We start from the raw sequence: 19,115 nt of genomic DNA on the forward strand, positions 1-19,115 counted from the left end.
GCTCAACCCAAGTGCCGTAGCTCCCCGGCGGTTGAGCCCCGCCATTGGCCATTTTCCCCGCACTCTCACCGCACTCTCAATTAATCACACGCTATAAAGTGCAGATGGCAGCGCCCCCTGTGACCGCGCTCACGCCCCCTCAGCCAGGCACACATCTTTCTGCCGTCACTGCCCCTCTCCCCACATTCCCCACTACTCATCACTGCCTTCACATCTTTGCTCGCTACCAAGACCTCCAAACCTTGAGCCGCGTACCAACATATCATGAGCGCATCCCCTAATGAAAAGGGCGGCACGCCCCCGGGCGAGATCAGCAAGACCCTCACGTACGACGAGAAGAGCAGCGACCACGAGGCGGCTCACTCGACTGAGCATCTCGACCTAGCCAACAATGTCACGGCCCGCATCCGTAACCCTCTCGCCGGCATCTCCAAGGAGCAGCTGCGCACCCAGGTTGACCATTTTCTCGCCGACTCGGGCCTCAAGGAGCATGCATCCGCCTTCCACAAGGGAGCCCTCGTAGCTCAAGAACCCGCAAGCTTCGAGTCCATGGCCGAACTCGACGAGGAGGACAAGGTAGCCTTGCGTCGCGAGGCCAAAAACAGGTGGGACCTTCCCAGGCGTCTCTACCTCACCATTGCCATCGCTTCCGTCGGCGCCATGGTCCAAGGATGGGATCAGACCGGATCCAACGCTGCTAACCTCTCCTTCCCTCAGGAGTTCGGCATCGCCGCCGCCAAGGGCACAGCCAACTGGGAGCGAGACCAATGGATCGTGGGCTTCATCAACTCGATCCCTTACCTCTCTGCTGCCCTTCTGGGTGTCTGGCTCACCAAGCCCTGCAACGACCTCGTAGGGCGTCGCGGCTGTATCTTCATCTCTGGTATCCTCCTCTTCGTCTCCCCGCTCGCATCCGCTTTTACGCATAACTGGCCTTCCCTCCTCGGATGCCGTATCATCATGGGCGTAGGCATGGGATTGAAAGGATCAACTAGCCCAGTCTTTGCTACTGAGCACGCTCCCACGCGTGTGCGAGCCGGTCTCACCTCCCTCTGGCAGACATGGGTCGCCTTCGGTCTTTTCAGTGAGTGAGCGCGACGCGAAACGCGGACCATCTTTCATTACTAACTTCACCCCATCCGGCCCCCTTCAGTCGGCTACTCAGCCAACGCCGTGGTAGCCCGTACGGGCGCGATCGCCTGGCGCCTGCAACTCGGAAGTGCCTTCATCCCCGCGATCCCCTTGATCCTCTTCATCTACATGTGCCCCGAATCACCCCGCTGGCTCATGGCTCGCGGTCGCTACGTCGAGGCCTATTCTGCCTTCCGCAAGCATAACCACACCGACGTTCAGGCCGCGCGCGAGCTCTACTACGCACATTCGCTCATGCAGGTCGAGAATGAGCTCAAGGGCAGCAACTCATGGATCAACCGATTCCAGGAGCTCTTCACCATCCCGCGTGTCCGACGCGCTACGTTGGCTGCCTTTGTTACCATGCTCAGCCAGCAGCTCTGTGGTATCAACATGTGAGTGCGCGCCTACTCTCAGTAACGACATCGCTGTCTTTGCTGACACTGCCCCCCTTCCCTCCTCTCCCGCTCAGTATCGCCTTTTACTCGGCGACCATCTTCGTTCAAGCCGGCTTCACTGAGCTCCAAGCCCTCTACGTCTCCATCGGCTTTGGTGCCCTCAGCTGGGTCTTCACCTTTGGCGCCAACTACGCTATCGACCGCGTCGGTCGCCGTTGGCTCAACTTGGTCATGTTCCCGCAGATGTTCTGGTCTCTCTTGGCCGCAGCTCTCTGCTTCCTCATCGACGAGTCCCACAAGACGGCTCGCGTAGGCAGCATCGCCTTCTTCATCTTCCTCTTTGCGGTCTTCTACGCCTTCTCCGCTGGACCCGTGCCATTCGCCTACACTGCCGAAGTGTTCCCCATCGCGCAGCGCGAGCAGGGCATGTCCTTCGGTGTGGCTACCAACCTCTTCTTCGCCTCCATTCTTGGGCTTACCCTCTTCCGCATCCTCGGAGCCCTTGGATCCATTGGCACCTTTGGCCTCTATGCAGGTTTCAACCTGGTGGCGTGGCTACTCTTGTTCCTCTTCGCGCCCGAAACCAAGAATCGCACGCTGGAAGAGCTCGACCAGACATTCTCGGTGCCCACCCGCGTCTTCATGCGCTACCAAGTCACCAAGACGCTCCCCTACTGGTTCAAGCGCTACGTACTCTGGAACAAGTCGGCTACCATCGAACCCCTCTACCAGGTCGATGCTCACATGGCCGAGTCCGTAGTTCGAGCTGCGCAGTAAGCTTGTGCCGAAGAGGACCGCAGACGCGCAAGTCGTTTTACACGAAGCTGGCGCCGGTCTCCGATTCCACGAGGCCGGATCGACTGGGCGGGCGTCTACCACCACTCACACGCATGCGTCACCTCATCTTCTATCTACGACCCGAATGTCCCTACTTTACGACCTTTCCCCCCTTTTTAGCCATATTGTAACCTGCTTACCCCTCCGCCTCGTCGTCGACGGCGTATACCCGCCGCCTGGCTTCTCGCTTCCTCCTCTACTGTAGTCACCTTGTCGCGTCGCGTCCGAGCTCTAGCTTTCTATCCTCACCCACAAAGGTCATCTCGAATATGATTGCGATTGTCTTTTCACTCACTCTACCGAGCTACGAAGCGCCAGCCTGCTCGGCTTTGACCAGCTCTTCCATGAAGTGCCAATGCTCCCTCGCCAACCTCTCATCCTTACAAAGCAGCGTAGGCTCCACGCGTGTGTCGCACCAGGGCTGCACATACTTGCCGTCGACTTCTGCCCTCGTGGCGAACATGGCAGCCCAGAGCGTGTTGGTGGAGCCGTAAGGTGCAGCAGGCCAGCATATGAGGCGATGCATCGTGATGCGAGCGTAACGGAGCAATCTGTAAGGCTCGTAGGAGCGACCAAGCTCTGAGCGGATAGCGCCGGGATGGACAGATACGATGATTGGCTTGGGAGAGGAAGAGGATGTGGACGCAGCTTCCTCGGTGAAGTAGCGCTCCCATCCCTTTTGGTCGAGGATGTTAGCCGCCTTGCTTCGCCCGTAGAGGGCAAAGGAGCCCTTGCCGAGATCAGAGGCGAGGCGGTCCTTCAAGGGATAGAAGTTGGACTCTGCCGAGTAGATTGCAGCGTGTGCGCCCGAGGAGAGGAGCACGATGCGAGGTGGCTCGGCGGAGGAAGGGCGAGCTGCAAAGGCTGGGAGGAGGTGATGGATGAGCGCGTGGTGACCGAGAGCATTGCTGCGGGGCCAAGACGTGAGAGAAGTCAATCAGCACTCGTCTTGTTCTACGATATCTCAATCCTCGCTAAACTCACGTCCCCCACATCGACTCCCATCCATCCTTCGTCTTCTGCTTGGTATCGTAATTCATCAATCCTGCGTTGCCCACGAAAACGTCGATATGCACACTACCTCCTCCCTGTCTGCTTTTCTCAGCATCAAAGAACAGGCCAGCGCTCTGACGAATGGAGGCCAGCGAGGACAGGTCACACTCAATGCTCTGGCATCGTGCGCGTTGCTCAGCGGTGGGGAGAGCGTCGATTGCCGCCTGATTGCGCGAGGGGGAGCGACCGAAGATGTAGCTGCGAGGACGTTCCCAACTCTCATCAGCATCAGCTTCGTGCGCCTCTCGCCCTCTCTCGCGCAAACTCACACCCTTTCACAACCCCTGGCCAATCCCTTGAGAATCTCTGTACCAATGCCCGCTGATCCACCAGTCAGGACGGCCACTTTGTTCCTCTTCGAAGGATCCTTGGCTTGCTGCTCCTCCAACTCTCGCAAAGCTGCTTCGACGTCCCATGTGGGCGCGCGAAAGGTGAGTGCGGTATCGCTGAGTGCAGTCTGGAGAGAATTGACGAATGACATGGTGGCGGTTTGGCTAGGGAAAGAATGGGAGGAGACAGCTATTGCCATCACAACTTGATCACTCATCGCCCCTCGCCCCGCCCTTGCCATTTGGCCTCCACTACTCTACGCCCGCCCCGTCGAGAAGGACGAACCTGGGTCCACCCGCAGCTGCTTGCAGCCTCACAAGCTGCAGGCAAGAACGACGCTACGACTAGCCCTGTCGACGTGAAAGGCAAAGCGTCGGAGACGAGACGAGCTACGAGCAACTCGCGAAAATGGTACAGTCCCATTGCAAAGGAACAACGCAACGAAATGGTGTACACAAGAGTCGAGTCCGTACACGATGCAATAAATGCGAGCCGGCACCGCCACTACCAAATCAGGCGCTCCTTCCAGCTTTCGGGTCCTTTTTGATACGCAGGTACTCCAGTCTACCCACCGTAAGCGCTGACTTGGCCTCCTCGACATCATCGTCATCACTGTCGTCGCCGACCCTTCGACGACCATGAAGCTTACCCTTTACACTCAGTCCGTCTTCGTCCTCCTCACTCTCATCTTCCTCATCCTCCGCAATCACCCTCCCACCTGGAGTCATAGCCCCGAGCATAGCGTTGCGCACGGCCGCCTCTTGCGCAGCTTGGCCTCGCTGCCCGATTTTGATCTCCAGGCCCTCCTCGTTGGCCAGGTGCAGAAGGCAAATGAAGCAGAAGGACGTGCTGATCTCGTCCATCTTCTCCTTGGGATATGCCTTGCGTAGACCTGAGAGGACCGAGCGGAACGTCTTGGGCTCTGCTGAAGTCGTCGTGGCGGTAGACTCGGCCGTCTCGTCGCCATCATCCTGCAGCGCCGCAGTATCTGCTCCCACCTCGATGGCGAGCTCCTTCCAGATATTCTCCTTCAACCGCCTGACATCGACCCGCTTCGCCTTCTTCGCATAGTTGACATACTCTGGCCTGACACGCTTCAAGGCAGCAGCCTGAGCAGCCAAGTCTTCCTCTTCGAAGTCGGCCACGTCGACGTCTGCTGCGGAGTTGGGGTTGGTCTGCGTGGGTGGAAGAGAAGAGGCAAGCTCGAATGCGCCCTCGTCGTCGCCGTCGTGGTAGAACTGGGTGTCCAGGGGCATCGGGGCCTCGTCGTTGAGGGCAAAGTCGACGCCGTCGCCTCCGTCTAGCCCTGCGCCATTCTCAGCTTCGCGGGCGGCTTGTTGCTGCGCCCAGAAGGCTTCGTCGAGCTCTCCATCGCCTGCGCCAGCGCCAAAGCCACCCAGCCCAGGGTTGGCACCAAATCTCAGGCCACCTCTCCTCGTGCGGATGTTGAGCACCGCCCGTGGCTTGCTGAACAGCCTGAGCAGCATCCTCGAAGAGAAGTGGCGATCCTCTGGAAGCAAAAAGGCTTCGGGCTGATGCCGCATCTTGGGGAGGAGAATGCTGCTTGCCGTCTTTGGTGGCTCAAAGAGTTCTTTGGATGAGGGCGGCTCGGCGTTGAGGAAGTCGATGACAAAGGGATCCTTGGCGGTGCGCTTCTTCTTGCCTGTCGGCGTACCATCTGCGCCTGTCTCGCCATTGGCTGCGTTTGCTTGCTGCTGCTGCTGCTGTTGCGCCAATCCGCCAAATCCAGCAAGACGACTACGCATCTTCCAATGCTCAGGGCCGGCCCAGCTCTTCATCAGCCGCTGGTCGAAGTAGTCGAAAAGTCCGCCGCTCCCTGCAGCTCCACCGTCGGCACCTCCTTCTCGTCCTTCATCATCGTTCCCTGACACGCCCTTGAACGCGAGAAGCAGGTCATGCTGCGATGGCCCTTGTCTCGGATCCCAGCGGACGGGAGCTCCACCATCCTCGCCATTGCCCATGTCCATATCCGGTTCGTCATTATCCCCGCCGCCGCCATCCATGAAATCGAATCCGCCACCATCTCCTCCATCGTGCTCGTCCATCTGGGAGTGCATTCCCGCAGGTCGCTCAGGCGGTAAGCCGAAGACCTCCCCGTCCCTATCGAGGTCGGCTGGCACACCAAACAGATCTGCGTTGCTGTCCTCGTCCTCGTCCCCGTACCCAAAGGCGGGTCCATCATCATCCCCACCCCACGGGGTAGCAGTGATTGCGGGATTCATGTAGCCCAGGTCGAAAGGCGAAGTGCCGTCGTCATGCGCGTTGGCATCGTCGTCTCCGCCGTCGTCATCTGCTTGGCCGAACAAGTCACCCTCTTGATCCGGGGCAAAGGAGAAGCGTGCCAATGATGGGCAGACGAGCCGCCCGTTCAGGAGCGTGGCAATTGGATCTGCTGAGCTTGCCCAGAGGGAGAGAGGAGCGAGGCTGAAGAGCTTGGCTTGCATGCGGGAGAGGTCGATCGTATCCGCTGCCTGCTTCTTGGCTGCTTCCTCTTCGTCGTCTTCCCCCTCTTCGTCGTCGCTGGCATCATCTTCCTCTCCTTCGGGCAGCCCCTCTGCCTCACCAGCATCAAAAACGACCCGCATCTTATCGTCTACGCCGAGGTGATTCATGAGCAGACCACCTGCGCCTCCCTCATCGAAGTCTGCGCTGGTCTTTTTGAAGAGCGGGTCCACCGTATATTCGAGGTCGAGCTTCTTGACCGCAATAGCTGAGAAATTCTTGACCAGGGTTGCCTCCTTGGCTTTGGTCTTCTTCTTGCGCCCTCCCTTCCCGCCACCAGCTGCTCCCTCGCCATCGATCTCTCCATCGAGGTCGCCTTCCTCGTCATCCTCTCCCGCTTTGCTTCCCTTGCTGCCATCCCCAACGAGGCCATTGAGGAGCTTGCCCGTCTCGCTCACTACGGAGTCGACACGAGAGGTCCACACTTTGACGCAGCCGTCGAGCGTACAGGAGGCCTTCTGGAAGTTGATAGTTCCATCACCGGAATCGGAGCGAAGCAGAGACATGTCGTGGAAGTAGTCGATGAGTGCAATGCTGAAGGTGTTGGTTGAGTTGATCTTGTTATCCGTTGCCCTGCGAGGAGACAGAGGAGAGAGAGAGTATCGTCAGCGATTGCTCACGGCCATCCAGTCTGGCTGCGCCGCATTACTTCGCATTACTCACATCTTCATCCACTCTTCAAAGCTCGTGGAATCGACGTTCAACTTCTGCGCCGGGGCTGGGACGGCTGCGAGACCGCCTGCTGGAGCCATACTGACTCGTCTTGCGTTTGCGCGGGCCAGTGTGCTCATACCACTGCGGTTGGTATGAGAAGACGAAGCCTGCCGTGACGAGGATGAGGGACCGGGCGCGTCGGATGAGGACGAGGGGTCCGGGCGTGATGAGCTTCGCTGTTGCGCTGAGGAAGCGGCTCGAGACCCGTTGAGTGAGACTCGAGGTCTGTTGGATGGACGACGCGGTGCGGTATCTTCTTCGTCATCCATGTCGAAGGACGACGAAGACGAGCCTTTTGACTTGGATGCCATTGCACTCGCCTTGCGCAAAGCATTGGTCCCGCCATTCATGCTGGGCATTCGGCTGCCAGCCGTGTTGTTGTTGTTTGTTGTCGACTCTGACAACGGGCCTCGAATACTACCAAGACCCCCACTACCGCTCGGATGACGGTGAGCTGAGAGCTCGAGAGGCATGTGGTGGTGCGGACAAGGGTGATGCTGAGCTGAAGCTGGAGATGAGGGGTTGCGCAGCGAGTGAGAGGGGTAGGGGATTGAGGAGCGGTCGTTGAACAGGAAGCGCCCGCTCTCGAGGAGCGAGTGTTGTTCACGACGCGGTCCACGCTCACGTTTTGCCGCCAGTCCGCCCTCGAGCCCTGGCTGGGCACCGACCTCATCTTCCGATCCGGTGCTCCCGTGTGCAGTCCGCCTTCTTCCTGCTCGAGTCGCTCCTCCCGCTACTCATTCTCCCTTTTCAAGAGCTCATCACCACCACCACCACCACCCACGATGCCGGCCATCAAGACGGCGATGAACCGCCACCTCTCAGCGCAAGCAAAGCGTGATGCCCGGCTACGCAACGCAATCAATCTTTACCACCTCACGCCCCTCTTCTATCCGACGGCCGCCTCTACCTCAGCGGCCGCTTCGTCCTCACAAGAATCCCTCGACGACCTGATAGACCACACGATTCGAGAAGACCTCTACTTCCCGCAAAAAATCAAGGAGTCCTCTCAGAACATCATCGCACAACCTCCGTTTTTCCTCGAGTGGGGCAACCTCTTCGCCAGACGATACCAAGCAGTCTCGCAAGGACCGAGGGATGGCGCACCGACGATGCGTGATCACCACAACGATGGTTCGGCGTTTGGCAGCATTGCAGCACATTACATTGGGCAAGGGATGAGGGCACAGCCTGCCCCGAGAGGCGCGACTGCGGAGACGGAGGGGTACACCAGGGCGCCACTGTCCTCAGCGAGCAGCTCGTCCATCGCATCATCATCATCTTCTTCCCCACCATCGATCTCAGCGCGCCTCGAGTTCCTCTCACGAACAGCTCGATCATCTCTTCCACCATCTGTTCAGCCGAGGGACAACGTGGATGGCAATGCGCCCTTGCGCGATAATCTGCAAATCGGGTCAAGCCACGTAGTCAGCTTCTTGCAGCTCGACGAGAGGAGCTCGAGGATCAGGGACGCATTCTTCGGGACGGTGGGCGGTGGAACCAAGGTTGGACTCGAAGTCGTGAGGGAGAGGATGGGAAAGCAGGCGGAACAGGCTGAGAAGTGAATCAAACAGCATTGATCGGTATCACAGCGAGAGTATGGCCGCGCAGCAGCCGCGCGCTAATAACCCAAGGTGCTCGGGAGACCATTGCGGTGATCCTTCTCATCCTCCTTCTCCACCCCGTCAACATCGATCATGCTGCGCACACCAATCGTGTTGAGGTTGACCAGCACAACGTCCTGCTCGTTGCTCCCTTCGATGCTCAACAAGCCGCGCTGACAGCGTCTCTCAGGCAGGCGATCCTGGCTATAGGCGTCGAAGAAGGAGTAGAGCCCCGGCCCGTAGATATGGACAGACCACGACTGAATAACGCGCATCCCCCACGATCGGACGTTGAAGGTTCCCGTATCGCCCGCTTGCGGGGGAGGAGTGTTCTTCCAGTCAGGATCATACCACGGCGCACCCGTCGTAATGGGCTTCGCGAGCTGGGTGGGAAGCGCAACCCCCTCGCCTAGGAAGTATGGAGTCTCCGTCTGGGCGTGGCCAATGAACACGTTCTGTGCCTTGAACATCTGATACTGGTAAAGCAGGAAATGCTCGCTCGCCCCACCCCAGAGCCATACGGGGCCTGGGTTGGACTCGATGAAGATGCCGCGACCAGCGAGGAGGGACAACTGTTTGCCCGCGTTGCGACCTCCTGAAGTGTCGAGGAGATGGTCCGCCAGCCAGACCCAATTGTTGACGAAGCATCCGCTTGCCCGAGGAGTGATGTGCCACGCCATGAAGGCTGCCGAGGCGTTTGTGGTGTCAATGGGCTTTTCAGCATCGAAGCGCTCGTCGTCGAGGTTGGTACCTGCGCACCCTCCCAAGCGGATGTGCGTGTCCCACATCCCGGAGGTTGGACCGCCGGCGAGGCACCATCGCAGAACGATTGCACCTGGCGTGGGGCCCTTGGTTGAGAAGATGCAATCTGAAATCTCGACTTGACCTGCTTGGCCATCCTGCTCCCCTACTTGAATGACGGGGCGGGGTGCGCTGGCATCTTCGAACTTGGAGCCTGTACCGAGGAGCACAGGGAAGACCTCCCCGACAATGCGCGAGCCAGGCGGGATGATCAGCGTGTCGGTGATGACGTAGTCGCCGTGGGGCAGCCAGACAACCTTTCCTGACCCAGCAGAGTCACGTAGCACCGCTTGCAGCGCAGCCGTATCGTCATGCACGCCATCACCTGCAGCGCCGTAGTCTCGCGCAGAGAGAAATTCGCTCGCGGTAAGGTCTAGATAGTCGGGACGCGGCTGAACGTGCCATTGCCCACTGCTATCGAGCATGGAAGTCGGGCGAGGCAGCGTTAGGGGTCCCGTAGCCGGATCAGTCGACTTTGTAGGCGGATTGTCTCCTTGCCAAGACCAATTTGTACTCGTTGATCCAGCGTCGGGAGGGGCGAGCAGCACTGTTTGGCCACTCTTTACCGAGCGAACGACGATGCTGTCCACGTTGGCCGTCTTGAAGTTGGAGAGCACCACGCTACCTCTTGCGCCAGTATCGTCGGAGATGATGTCGACAGCCACCGGGGTACTTTGCACGTCCCAGTCCAGACAGGCGATAGAGGAGACAGCCTGCGCGGTCTCTCCTTTCCCGTCGACCATCGCTGCGGTGACCCGGATAGCGGTCTGGCAGTCCTTGATGGCGATACGGTGGTAGACGAAGGTCCAGCACCAGAAGGCGTCGATTGCGATCTGGCATTTTTCGAAGGAGCAGTCTTGGACTGTGAACTGCTGATTGCCCAGCCAGGCTCCTACCATGCCGCCACGAAAGGTGAGGCTGCCGCGATGAGTAAGAGGGTCAGTGCAAAGTCGCCGCGTTGAGGCACTCTGCTCCTCCGCCTACATACCCGGTCAGATGCCCGCCACTCCCATTCTCCATGAAGATGCCCTTGCACCTATTGTTTCCCAAAGGCATTTCAAAATGTACGTCGCGCAGGGTTGTAGCCTGTGCCACCTGGTGATGAATGCCGGAGCACTCTACCACCTGCGTCAAATCAACGATGAAGTGGCTCGTAGAGCGGAAAAAGTTGTTCTGATTCGTATACCAATTTGCTCCGCCGGCAAGATAGGGATTCTCATCAATCACCGCGAGACCCTGGAAAGAGGGGTCGGCCTTGAGCGTTGGGCGATTGGTAGCGTCACCGACGAGGGAAGTGTAATAGTAGCTGATGATGGGCTTGGTGACCCGATAGATGCCGGAGGGGAAGTAGACTAGGGCGGGGGCAATGGTAGAGCTGTCCATACCTGGACCTCCGCCACCGGTCCGTCCGCCGGTGCTGATGGCGAGGTTGATTGCATCTGTGTCGTCCGTGACGCCGTCACCTTTGGCGCCATAGTCCTTGACGCTGCGGAAGACGGGGTATTGGGTTGGGTTGGAGTGGTAAGGGGACTGCGGAGAAGAGGGGCGTATCCACTGGTTAGTAGACGGTCGCATTCGCATCATGTTGCGTCTTAGAGACGACGCACCAATCCCTGCCGCTTCAAGTCTGCGAGCCAATACGTTGATTTGGGGGTCGTCATGATGATTGATCAGTGATGGTAGAGACGACCAAGCTTCTATCACGCCACGCTGGCAGGTACAACTGCGTTCCAAGCCGAACAAGTCCAGAGTGGTCACGCTGTCGCTTCCCATGCAGTCGAGTTGACGCGTCTTCGCAGGTCAATGTCGATTGGCTCTCTGATCGGTATCGTCTTTGTCCCTCTGGCGTTGGCGTTGTTACTCCGCAATTAGATTGACCGGCTCGTAGCGCGGCTTCTCTTGCCACGTCGCTCCACGTCGCTCTGTCGCTTTTCCCTCGGCTGCGTCTGTGTCGAGTGTTGAAATGGAGGTCGGTCGGTCAACCTCCACGTCGGTCAAGAGAATCGGTCGTCGCCAGACCCTGCAGCAGCAGAGTGAGGAGACGGGGCGTGGCCCGTGAGAAGCCACGAAGCTCAATGACGTCGCGCTTCGCGAGAGGAGGGGACGAGGGAAGCCACTGGGCCTGGCCTCCTGCCCTGCCCTGAACGATGTTGGCCTGGCCCAATGAGGGAACAGCGCAGCAAAGTCAAAGCCTCAACTCATTTACGCACGTCCCCTTTCTTCTCTCTCTTCTCCTCACCACTCGCCACCTCGCGCGCTCACACACACACGCACACACACTACACTTCACTTCTTCTCAGTCTCTCCTTTCGTCCTCCTCACCACCATGATCGCCAAGCGCTTCCTGTCCGTCGGTCTCGTTGCCGTCTGCCTGGCTCTGGCTGCTCAGCCTGCTCAGGCCAACTGGATTGACGATGCTCAGGCTGGTGGCCAGCGAGTTTTCCAGGCCGCCTTTGACACCTGGACCGAGTGCGTACCTGCAGCGAGGATACACGGTGGGGCTTGTTTAGCTGACGCCAATCTTCGTCCTCTCCCCCTTTATTCGACAGGTCGGATCTCCGCAGCTACCTCTTGGAGCGCGGTATCCTCTCGCCCTCGTCGACCCGCGAGCAGCTCATCGTAATGGCCAAGCAAGACTATTCTGCCCTCTCCAAGAGTGCCGTCTCTGCCACTGCCGGAGCAAATGCCCAGGCATCTGAGGCTGCTCAGTCTGCCTACTCTCTCGCCTCATCCGTCGAGTCTGTCGTACGTGCTCAGGCGTCGAGCCTCTCGTCCAACATCGCCTCAGACTTACCTTCGGCCGCATCTTCGCTGGCGTCTCAGGCTTCTTCGAGTGCATCCAGCGTGTCCAAGGCTGGTGGCAGCGCCGCCTCTTCGGCCAGCAAGGATGCTACGGCTGGGGCAACTGCGTTGAGCAAGAGCGCTGAGTCGGCTGCCTCCGAGGCCTCCAAGTCGGCTTCGTCGGCTCTGGCTCAGGCCACCAAGACTTTTGACGCCAACAAGGACTACGTCTTCTCTTCGTGGAAGGAGTGAGTGCGGCGGGCGCGAACATGAGGTTACGTATGCACGTTGCTCCTGACTGATCAACACCCTGGCCGCCTCTCTCTCACAGCTCTGACCTTCGCAAGTGGCTCATTTCAAACGACGTCATCAAGAGCGACTACGAGGCCAAGCGTGATGAGTACCTCAAGCTCGTTACTGACAACTGGAACTCGGTCACGGACACGTCGGCCTACTGGAAGACGTGGACTGACTCGGACCTCCGCAACTGTGGGTTCCACATCCAGAGATCTCGGAGGATAGGCGGTACTGACTGATCTGAAATCAATCTCCCTTGGACGCACAGGGCTCGTTGCCAACGGCTACCTCAAGTCAGATGTCGAGGCAAAGCGTGACGAGCTTCTGAAGCTGGCGCAAGACAACGGCCAGTGGCTGGCAGACTCAGCCCGCAGCTACACCTCGTGGAGCGACGCCAAGCTCAAGGAGTACCTCAAGGCTACGGGCCTCAACCGCGTGCCCAGCACCAGGGAAGGTCTTGAGCGTGAGATGCGCGCACGCTTCGTGCCCCAGAAGAGCTTCCTCGACCAGCTCAAGGACGGCGTCCGCAATGTCGTCGTTGGCGCACACGACGCCGTGGGCCAGGGTCACTCTGCTGGTGCATCGGCCTCGGTCTCATCTGCTCTGAGCGCTGCTTCTGCTTCTGCTTCGTCGGCCGTGTCGGCTGCTCACGAGGAGCTCTAATCGAGTGCATGACAGCAGGATGTAAGAAGAGCGAGATATGATGGTGGAACTGTTATCAGTCTGTCTTATCCTTGATTGCTTTGAATATCAAAATACCAATCGCAATTGCTGACGACGTCTGGCAATGAATAGCGCTTGAGTTTGGAAGAAGAGGCCCGCTTTCACCCTCCCCGCGTTTCGCTCGCTCATCGCCCCATCCATCCGTCGCTGCTCGCTCTCCTCCACTCCGCCGCTCCCGTGTCTCGTCCGGGCAGCGGAGATGGGAAATCGGTGAATGGCAAAGGGGCCAAAACCGCATTTGCGATCCATTCGATCCATCTCTACCTCTTCCCGCACCCCAAGACGATATCCGACAGTACTATCATCGCTACATCTCGCTCTCCTCTAATGGCATCGAAGCTCGCTTGACTACGATCGTCAACATCATCATAATACCCGCCGCCAGCTACGACCGCCTCTTGGCCTGCTAACATGGCGAGGCCGTCACCTTCAGCATCCTCCTCATCAGCCTCGCCGCCTCCCTCGTCGTCGTCGATGTCGACTCCCAAGCCTACTTTGAGACAACGACGAGCCGCTCGACTCTCATTGTCAGGCCTCTTGTGGAAGCGCAAGGCTGCCAATAATCGACAAGAAGGCAACGGAGGAGCATCGTCCACCTCGGCATCCCTCTCACCTCTGCCACCCTCTGCTGAGCGGGAGCGCCGTCGCTTTTCGTCCTTTCTATCGCCGCGATCAGAGCCCTCGGAGGAGCTTGATCCTCTCCTCGTAGCCACCTACTCTGATCCGACCGCAGTAAAGGCCTTCGTCGAAGCACTTGCAGAGGATCAGGGTCATCAGGAGCCGCCACCCGCATCGGCCTCGTCCTCAGCAAATGCCTGGGCGAAGCTCGGCCTTCCCTCTCTGCGCTCCCCAACTGGCCCTACATCACCGACGAACAATAGCTCCGACGCTGTTCCGACGCAGACGATCCCGACTCAGCCACCCATCCGTCGCGTAGGCAAAATCGCTGCCGTATCCGACTTTGCCCCCGTCCGTGAGCGAACCACCAAAGACTCTGGCCGAAGGGAAGGCTTCGTCTACGCTCTTCTCCGATGGCCTCTCCTCATTTTCATCTTCCTCACCATCGGCCTTGAATTCTTCGCCTACGTCCTCACGCGCCAAATAGTGAATGTCGTCGAGTGGCTCGTAGCTCATCGCGGGCGTAAGGGCGTCTTGCGCCGCAAGATGAGGAAGGCGACGGAGTTCGCACAGTGGACGGACACGGCGCTGGAGTTGGATGAATTCATGGACCATGAGAGGTGGAAGAGGCAGGACAGCTCAGGGATGTATGATTGGATCTTGGTCAAGAAAGTGCTCCACTCACTCAAAACGTTCAGAGAATTGGGCGACGACAATGAGTTGATGGCTGTGCTCGACTTGTGTTGTAGGAACAACTTTGCGGGGACGGAGAACTTTCGCTTGTACAGCGAGACTTACTTTGGTACCAAGTACTTGATTGAGGTGAGAAGGCGCCAGGACGGCGAGCTCCCTCATCTGAGCGCGACTGACACCTTGCTTCCTGCTCGTTCGCCATCAGGAATACCTCAACGAAGTGGAGCGCGGTCTCGAATACATTACCAAGACGGACACCATCACCGTAGAGCAGAAGCGCACCTTCTTCCGTGCCGTCTCAAAGAATCTAGGGCGCTCAGGACTGTGCCTCTCCGGTGGCGGCTCATTCGGCTACTACCACATCGGTCTCGTCAAAGCACTCCTGGATGCCGGCCTTCTGCCCAAGATCGTTTCTGGCACCAGCGCCGGCGGTCTCATCGCTGCTCTGACGTGTACGCGCACAGACGAGGAGCTTTCCCGTCTCCTTGTACCAGAGCTCGCCGACCGTATCACCGCCTGCGAGGAGCCTTTGCGCATCTGGGCGAAGCGAGCATGGCAGACGGGTGCGCGCTTTGATCCTGGTCAATGGGCAGACAAGGCCGGCTTCTTCACCCTGGGCAGCCTCACATTCAAGGAAGCCTACGAGCGTACGGGCAAGACATTGAACGTATCCGTCATCCCGTCAGAGAGGAACAGCCCAGTCAAGCTGCTCAATTACCTCACGGCACCACGCTGTGTCATTTGGTCAGCCCTCCTGGCCTCGGCAGCCGTCCCTGGTCTGCTGCCGCCCGTCTGCTTGATGCAGAAGACGAGAAAGGGGGAGTACGTGCCGTGGAACTGGGGTCATCGCTTCAAAGATGGAAGCTTGAGAGTGGACATCCCGCTTCAAGATTTGCACTCGATGTTCCATGTCAACTATCCGATTGTGTCGCAGGTTAACCCGCACGTTCATCTGTAAGTGCGCCGCGAGACGAAGAGCGATGCCGACCGCAGTGACTGACACTCACTCCACCTTCCGCTCTGCACAGCTTCTTCTTCGCCCCCACTGGCAACCCTGGTCGTCCGGTGGCTCACCGTCGCGGCAAAGGGTGGCGTGGCGGGTTCCTCCTCTCTGCCTCGGAGCACGTCCTCAAGCTGCACCTTGCCGTCAACTTCAAGATCATCCGCGATCTAGATCTTCTTCCCCGTCTCCTCGGAACAGATTGGTCAGGCGTTTTCCTCCAACGATTTGGCGGGGCCGTCACGATCTATCCGCGCTCCCGCATCTGGGATTTTGTGAGGATTCTGAGCGATCCGGACCGTACAGAGTTGGGAAGGATGATGAAGGTGGGACAGAGAGCTACCTGGCCCAAGCTGCATATGATTGAGAATCGTATGAGGCTGGAGCGGGCCGTGGAGAGGGGGAGGAGGAGCTGTAGGCAGGAGTTGAGGCTCAAGCAGAGGCGCGAGCAGCAGGCGCAAAATCAGCAGGCAGTCAGAGGCGCGTATGCGAATGCTGTCGCTCCTCCCAGTACGGCGGGCTCGTCCAACGCGGGATGGGGCGAGCCTCACCAAGACAGCGGCACAGATGCTTCTGGTCACGGAGGCGGAGGAGGGGCCTTCACGCCCGCCGCACCTTCGGATACGGACGGTGAAGCGACCTACACTCTGCCCAGCGGCGATTACTTCCATCCGCGACTCGGAGCGGGCAAGATGGGCTTTTCCGCCATGACTCCCGGAAGTACCGCCTCTGGGCTCAACACACCAGCGGACGTCGGCAACGGCACAGGGCTTGGTGTCCGTGGATCGGAGAGCAGCATGCCCAATACGCCCGGCGAGCTTCCACGTCAACTCCGTGCTCGCTCCGCCTACATGGAGGAGGCAAGCGGGCGCGACGCGGATGAGATCGACGAGGACCTAGAGCATGATGCAGACGTGGACGCAGATGAGACGATGGTCTCTGGAGCTCATGGTGCAGCAGGTGGGGAGACGGGGGCAGATGAGTCGCTCACTGCGGGTGGGGATCGGGCTACGGGCGGGCGGGAGGCAAGCACAAATCATGGGATTGAACTGCTCGAGGCTAGGGGAGAAAGGCTGGCGGCGCATGCTGACCAGGAAGAGGCCAATGCGGCAATGGGTGCTAGCCCGGCTCGCGGCGTGGCACTTACGGCTGCGGCCCTCTCGCCTAGCGTGGGCCACCGACACCATCATCGCGAAGGGAGCAGCAGTGGACATCATCCCAGGCGACGCTCGAGGCAGAACAGCAGCCAGGGCGGTGGGGTAGCAGCGGTAGTTGGCAACGAGCATGGAGCTGCCACGCTGCCAGCCACGTCATCGACCGATAGCGTCGCCCCCCCGTCCTCCTCCCGCCCGCGACGCAATTCAGCATACCGCTTCCACCACACCCGCGGCGGCGCCCCGTCGTCTCCGTACGGCCCAGCTCACCCTCGGGACTGGAGCGGCGGGCGTGGATCTATTGGACCGCGTTCGCCCTGGGACAATGATGAAGACGAGGACGGCTTCGGTCCTGAAGAGGATGAGAGCGACACGAGCTCCTCGGCGGGCAGTGCCTCTGAGGCTAGGTCACGATGAGCGATATCCAGCACGAGGAGTCATGCGATATACATACTGTGTTACACTTTCGTCCCCCATGACATGAATACACCTTCTGCATCCTTCTCGCCCTCACTCGGCTACCGTTCGTGATCCACCTCGCAACCATCTCCCCCTTCGTCGACACTTGTACCATCCCCTCCTGCTCTCGCAGTAACCTTGAGATCGCGCAGCTCCTTGACGAAGCTTGATCCCCACCAGCTCGCCGTGTGCTTGCCGACATATCCTGGTGGGGAGGGAGGGCGGAACGCAAGTCAGCTCAACGTCTACCGCCCGATCATCGTCTTTGCGCCTACTCACTGCTCAACTTCTCAAAGTTGGCCTTCCTCGTCTCAGAGGGCATAGTCAAGGCCTCTTGAATTGCGTCGGCCACGGCGAACTTGTCCCAAGGGTTAACGATGAGTGACCCATTCAGAGACTGGGCTGCGCCTGCAAATTCGGAAAGGATCATGACCCCGTTGCGGGATTCTTGGCAGGCGATGTATTCGTAGGATACCTGTGCGCGGCAGGGGTGCAAGGAGGTGAGTGCCAGCCAGACCTTTGGGACGTGAAGGAGCTGCGCGTGCTCACCAAATTCATCCCATCACGGGTGCTGGTTACGAGACACGCATCACTGATAGCGTAGAGCGCGCAGAGCTCATCGAAACTGACGCTCCTGTGCAGGAAGTGAATCGGCATGCTCTCCACCGTTCCAAAGCGGCCGTTGATCCTCCCCACGGCCTCGTTGACGATTGCTCTCAAGTTCTGATACTCCTCCACGTCCTGTCGGGAGGGGACGGCCACCTGTACTAGCACGACTTTGCCAACCCACTCCGGGTGGTCCGAAAGGAATTGCTCGAGTCCGTAGAGCTTTTGTGGCACGCCCTTGATGTAGTCCAGCCGATCTACGCCCACGATGATCTTGACTCCTTCGAATCGACGCTGCAGGCTCTTGATACGCTGCTGTACTGCTTCGCGATTGAGCCCGTCTTGGAAGGTTGCCGGCTCGATACCAATGGGGAATGTACCGACGTGCACGTATCGTCCCTCGAACTCTGCTCCGTTGGGCATGGTGGGGATACCGAGGATGCGTGTACACGCGGAGAGGAAATGACGGGCATAATCGTAGGTGTGGAAGCCGATCAAGTCGCAGTGCAAGATGCCTAGCAAGATCTCTCTCCTCACAGGGAGGATACGATAGATCTCGCTAGAGGGGAAGGGAGTGTGCAGAAAGAAGCCAATCTTGATTGCTCCTCGGCGCGAAGAGCCGTCGGCCGTTCCCTTGCCATTGCCGCGCGCTTGCTGGATCTTGGCAGACGCAGGAGCAGGGGCGAGGTCCTCACTACCTTGAAGGAAGGACGTGCCGTCCAAGCCGTGCCGGACATGGTCTAGCTCTCGTTGCGAGTGGGCGCCTTGATTTGAAGAGCCCTCGATTAGAGTGCGGAGCATGAGGGGGAGCAGCATGAGGTGATAGTCCTGCGTGAGGAGGAGCGGTTGAGCAGGTCAGGCCGAGTCTTCTCTCACCATGCTTGATGTCGTCGCTGCACTCACCTGTACCCAAACCATATCGCCCTGCCTGACGACCTCTCGCACCTTTTCGGCAAAGCTCAAATTCGCCTCCCTATATGCAAGCCAGTGATGCTCATCAAACTCCATCTCTCCCGGATGATAGTGGAACAAGGGCCACAGGATCGAGTTGGAGAAGCCATTATAGTGGGCATCAGCTACATCATCGTCGAGCCATACTGGCTCGCACGAGTAGTCGTGCTTGAGCTTCTCTGCGATGTAGGCTTCGTCGGCTGTTGGAACCGATAGGCCAGGCCAGCCAATCCAAGTAAAAGACATGCTCTTCTTGGCGCCCGAAAGTGCGGATACGAGTCCGCCAGAGGAAAGGGAGAAGGTGTAGCCTCCGGGTACACTGCTGTCTGCCTTGATTGTTACGGGGAGGCGATTAGAGACGACGATGAGGTGTTGGTCCCGGGCGCCTGAGCCCCGGGCTGTTGAGGTTGAGCCCGAGGAGGAAGAGGACGCCATTGTGGGA

General features: G+C 59.0%; 8 protein-coding genes across 8 annotated transcripts; 4 read left to right on the forward strand and 4 right to left on the reverse strand.

Moving 5' to 3' along the window:
- Positions 1–142: 142 nt before the first annotated feature.
- Positions 143–2,635, forward strand: BDZ90DRAFT_112448 (hypothetical protein). Its single transcript, XM_025503232.1, has 3 exons — positions 143–1,084; positions 1,154–1,526; positions 1,604–2,635. Exons 1-3 carry the CDS (start codon positions 265–267, stop codon positions 2,304–2,306), a joined length of 1,896 nt encoding a protein of 631 aa, XP_025364127.1. The 5' UTR covers positions 143–264; the 3' UTR covers positions 2,307–2,635.
- On the reverse strand, positions 2,235–3,912 carry BDZ90DRAFT_277785 (NAD(P)-binding protein). The gene is made up of 3 exons (XM_025509037.1): positions 3,689–3,912; positions 3,351–3,617; positions 2,235–3,274 (listed from the first exon to the last, which is right to left on the reverse strand). The coding sequence occupies exons 1-3, from the start codon at positions 3,898–3,900 to the stop codon at positions 2,671–2,673; spliced, it is 1,083 nt and encodes a 360-aa protein (XP_025364128.1). The 5' UTR covers positions 3,901–3,912; the 3' UTR covers positions 2,235–2,670.
- Positions 3,913–4,261: 349 nt separating this feature from the next.
- On the reverse strand, positions 4,262–7,297 carry BDZ90DRAFT_245319 (barren-domain-containing protein; the record flags this gene model as incomplete). The annotated part of the gene is made up of 2 exons (XM_025507502.1): positions 4,262–6,845; positions 6,936–7,297. 2 exons carry the CDS (start codon positions 7,295–7,297, stop codon positions 4,262–4,264), a joined length of 2,946 nt encoding a protein of 981 aa, XP_025364129.1.
- A 474-nt stretch (positions 7,298–7,771) lies between these two features.
- On the forward strand, positions 7,772–8,551 carry BDZ90DRAFT_258433 (hypothetical protein; the record flags this gene model as incomplete). The annotated part of the gene is made up of 1 exon (XM_025508067.1): positions 7,772–8,551. The coding sequence occupies one exon, from the start codon at positions 7,772–7,774 to the stop codon at positions 8,549–8,551; it is 780 nt and encodes a 259-aa protein (XP_025364130.1).
- On the reverse strand, positions 8,542–11,440 carry BDZ90DRAFT_230388 (putative beta-1,3 exoglucanase precursor). The gene is made up of 3 exons (XM_025505452.1): positions 10,999–11,440; positions 10,380–10,921; positions 8,542–10,309 (listed from the first exon to the last, which is right to left on the reverse strand). Exons 1-3 carry the CDS (start codon positions 11,050–11,052, stop codon positions 8,608–8,610), a joined length of 2,298 nt encoding a protein of 765 aa, XP_025364131.1. The 5' UTR covers positions 11,053–11,440; the 3' UTR covers positions 8,542–8,607.
- Positions 11,441–11,632: 192 nt separating this feature from the next.
- On the forward strand, positions 11,633–13,241 carry BDZ90DRAFT_230389 (hypothetical protein). The gene is made up of 4 exons (XM_025505453.1): positions 11,633–11,860; positions 11,941–12,420; positions 12,504–12,661; positions 12,738–13,241. Exons 1-4 carry the CDS (start codon positions 11,718–11,720, stop codon positions 13,130–13,132), a joined length of 1,176 nt encoding a protein of 391 aa, XP_025364132.1. The 5' UTR covers positions 11,633–11,717; the 3' UTR covers positions 13,133–13,241.
- Positions 13,242–13,439: 198 nt separating this feature from the next.
- On the forward strand, positions 13,440–17,169 carry BDZ90DRAFT_236931 (patatin-domain-containing protein). Its single transcript, XM_025507308.1, has 3 exons — positions 13,440–14,632; positions 14,709–15,457; positions 15,532–17,169. Exons 1-3 carry the CDS (start codon positions 13,604–13,606, stop codon positions 17,072–17,074), a joined length of 3,321 nt encoding a protein of 1,106 aa, XP_025364133.1. The 5' UTR covers positions 13,440–13,603; the 3' UTR covers positions 17,075–17,169.
- A 6-nt stretch (positions 17,170–17,175) lies between these two features.
- Positions 17,176–19,108, reverse strand: BDZ90DRAFT_258437 (Alpha,alpha-trehalose-phosphate synthase; the record flags this gene model as incomplete). The annotated part of the gene is made up of 4 exons (XM_025508068.1): positions 17,176–17,321; positions 17,396–17,591; positions 17,666–18,550; positions 18,626–19,108. 4 exons carry the CDS (start codon positions 19,106–19,108, stop codon positions 17,176–17,178), a joined length of 1,710 nt encoding a protein of 569 aa, XP_025364134.1.
- Positions 19,109–19,115: the final 7 nt, after the last annotated feature.

This window comes from Jaminaea rosea (assembly GCF_003144245.1).
Source record: "Jaminaea rosea strain MCA 5214 unplaced genomic scaffold BDZ90scaffold_2, whole genome shotgun sequence".
NCBI lineage: Eukaryota > Fungi > Basidiomycota > Exobasidiomycetes > Microstromatales > Jaminaea > Jaminaea rosea.

Bases quoted from the DNA above. Each gene is read 5' to 3' on its own strand.
- BDZ90DRAFT_230389 (XM_025505453.1), top strand. From the start codon at position 11,718: ATGATCGCCAAGCGCTTCCTGTCCGTCGGTCTCGTTGCCGTCTGCCTG. The intron at 11,861-11,940 runs GTGCGTACCTGC...TTTATTCGACAG, and splicing joins GCCTTTGACACCTGGACCGA to GTCGGATCTCCGCAGCTACC. The intron at 12,662-12,737 runs GTGGGTTCCACA...TTGGACGCACAG, and splicing joins TGACTCGGACCTCCGCAACT to GGCTCGTTGCCAACGGCTAC.
- BDZ90DRAFT_112448 (XM_025503232.1), top strand. From the start codon at position 265: ATGAGCGCATCCCCTAATGAAAAGGGCGGCACGCCCCCGGGCGAGATC. The intron at 1,085-1,153 runs GTGAGTGAGCGC...GGCCCCCTTCAG, and splicing joins GGTCGCCTTCGGTCTTTTCA to TCGGCTACTCAGCCAACGCC. The intron at 1,527-1,603 runs GTGAGTGCGCGC...TCTCCCGCTCAG, and splicing joins CAGCTCTGTGGTATCAACAT to TATCGCCTTTTACTCGGCGA.
- BDZ90DRAFT_236931 (XM_025507308.1), top strand. From the start codon at position 13,604: ATGGCGAGGCCGTCACCTTCAGCATCCTCCTCATCAGCCTCGCCGCCT. The intron at 14,633-14,708 runs GTGAGAAGGCGC...GTTCGCCATCAG, and splicing joins GTACCAAGTACTTGATTGAG to GAATACCTCAACGAAGTGGA. The intron at 15,458-15,531 runs GTAAGTGCGCCG...CGCTCTGCACAG, and splicing joins GTTAACCCGCACGTTCATCT to CTTCTTCTTCGCCCCCACTG.
- BDZ90DRAFT_277785 (XM_025509037.1), bottom strand. From the start codon at position 3,900: ATGTCATTCGTCAATTCTCTCCAGACTGCACTCAGCGATACCGCACTC. The intron at 3,618-3,688 runs GTGAGTTTGCGC...ACGTCCTCGCAG, and splicing joins GCCAGGGGTTGTGAAAGGGT to CTACATCTTCGGTCGCTCCC. The intron at 3,275-3,350 runs GTGAGTTTAGCG...TTGGCCCCGCAG, and splicing joins TGGGAGTCGATGTGGGGGAC to CAATGCTCTCGGTCACCACG.
- BDZ90DRAFT_230388 (XM_025505452.1), bottom strand. From the start codon at position 11,052: ATGACGACCCCCAAATCAACGTATTGGCTCGCAGACTTGAAGCGGCAG. The intron at 10,922-10,998 runs GTGCGTCGTCTC...TCTTCTCCGCAG, and splicing joins ACTTGAAGCGGCAGGGATTG to TCCCCTTACCACTCCAACCC. The intron at 10,310-10,379 runs GTATGTAGGCGG...TCATCGCGGCAG, and splicing joins AGTGGCGGGCATCTGACCGG to CCTCACCTTTCGTGGCGGCA.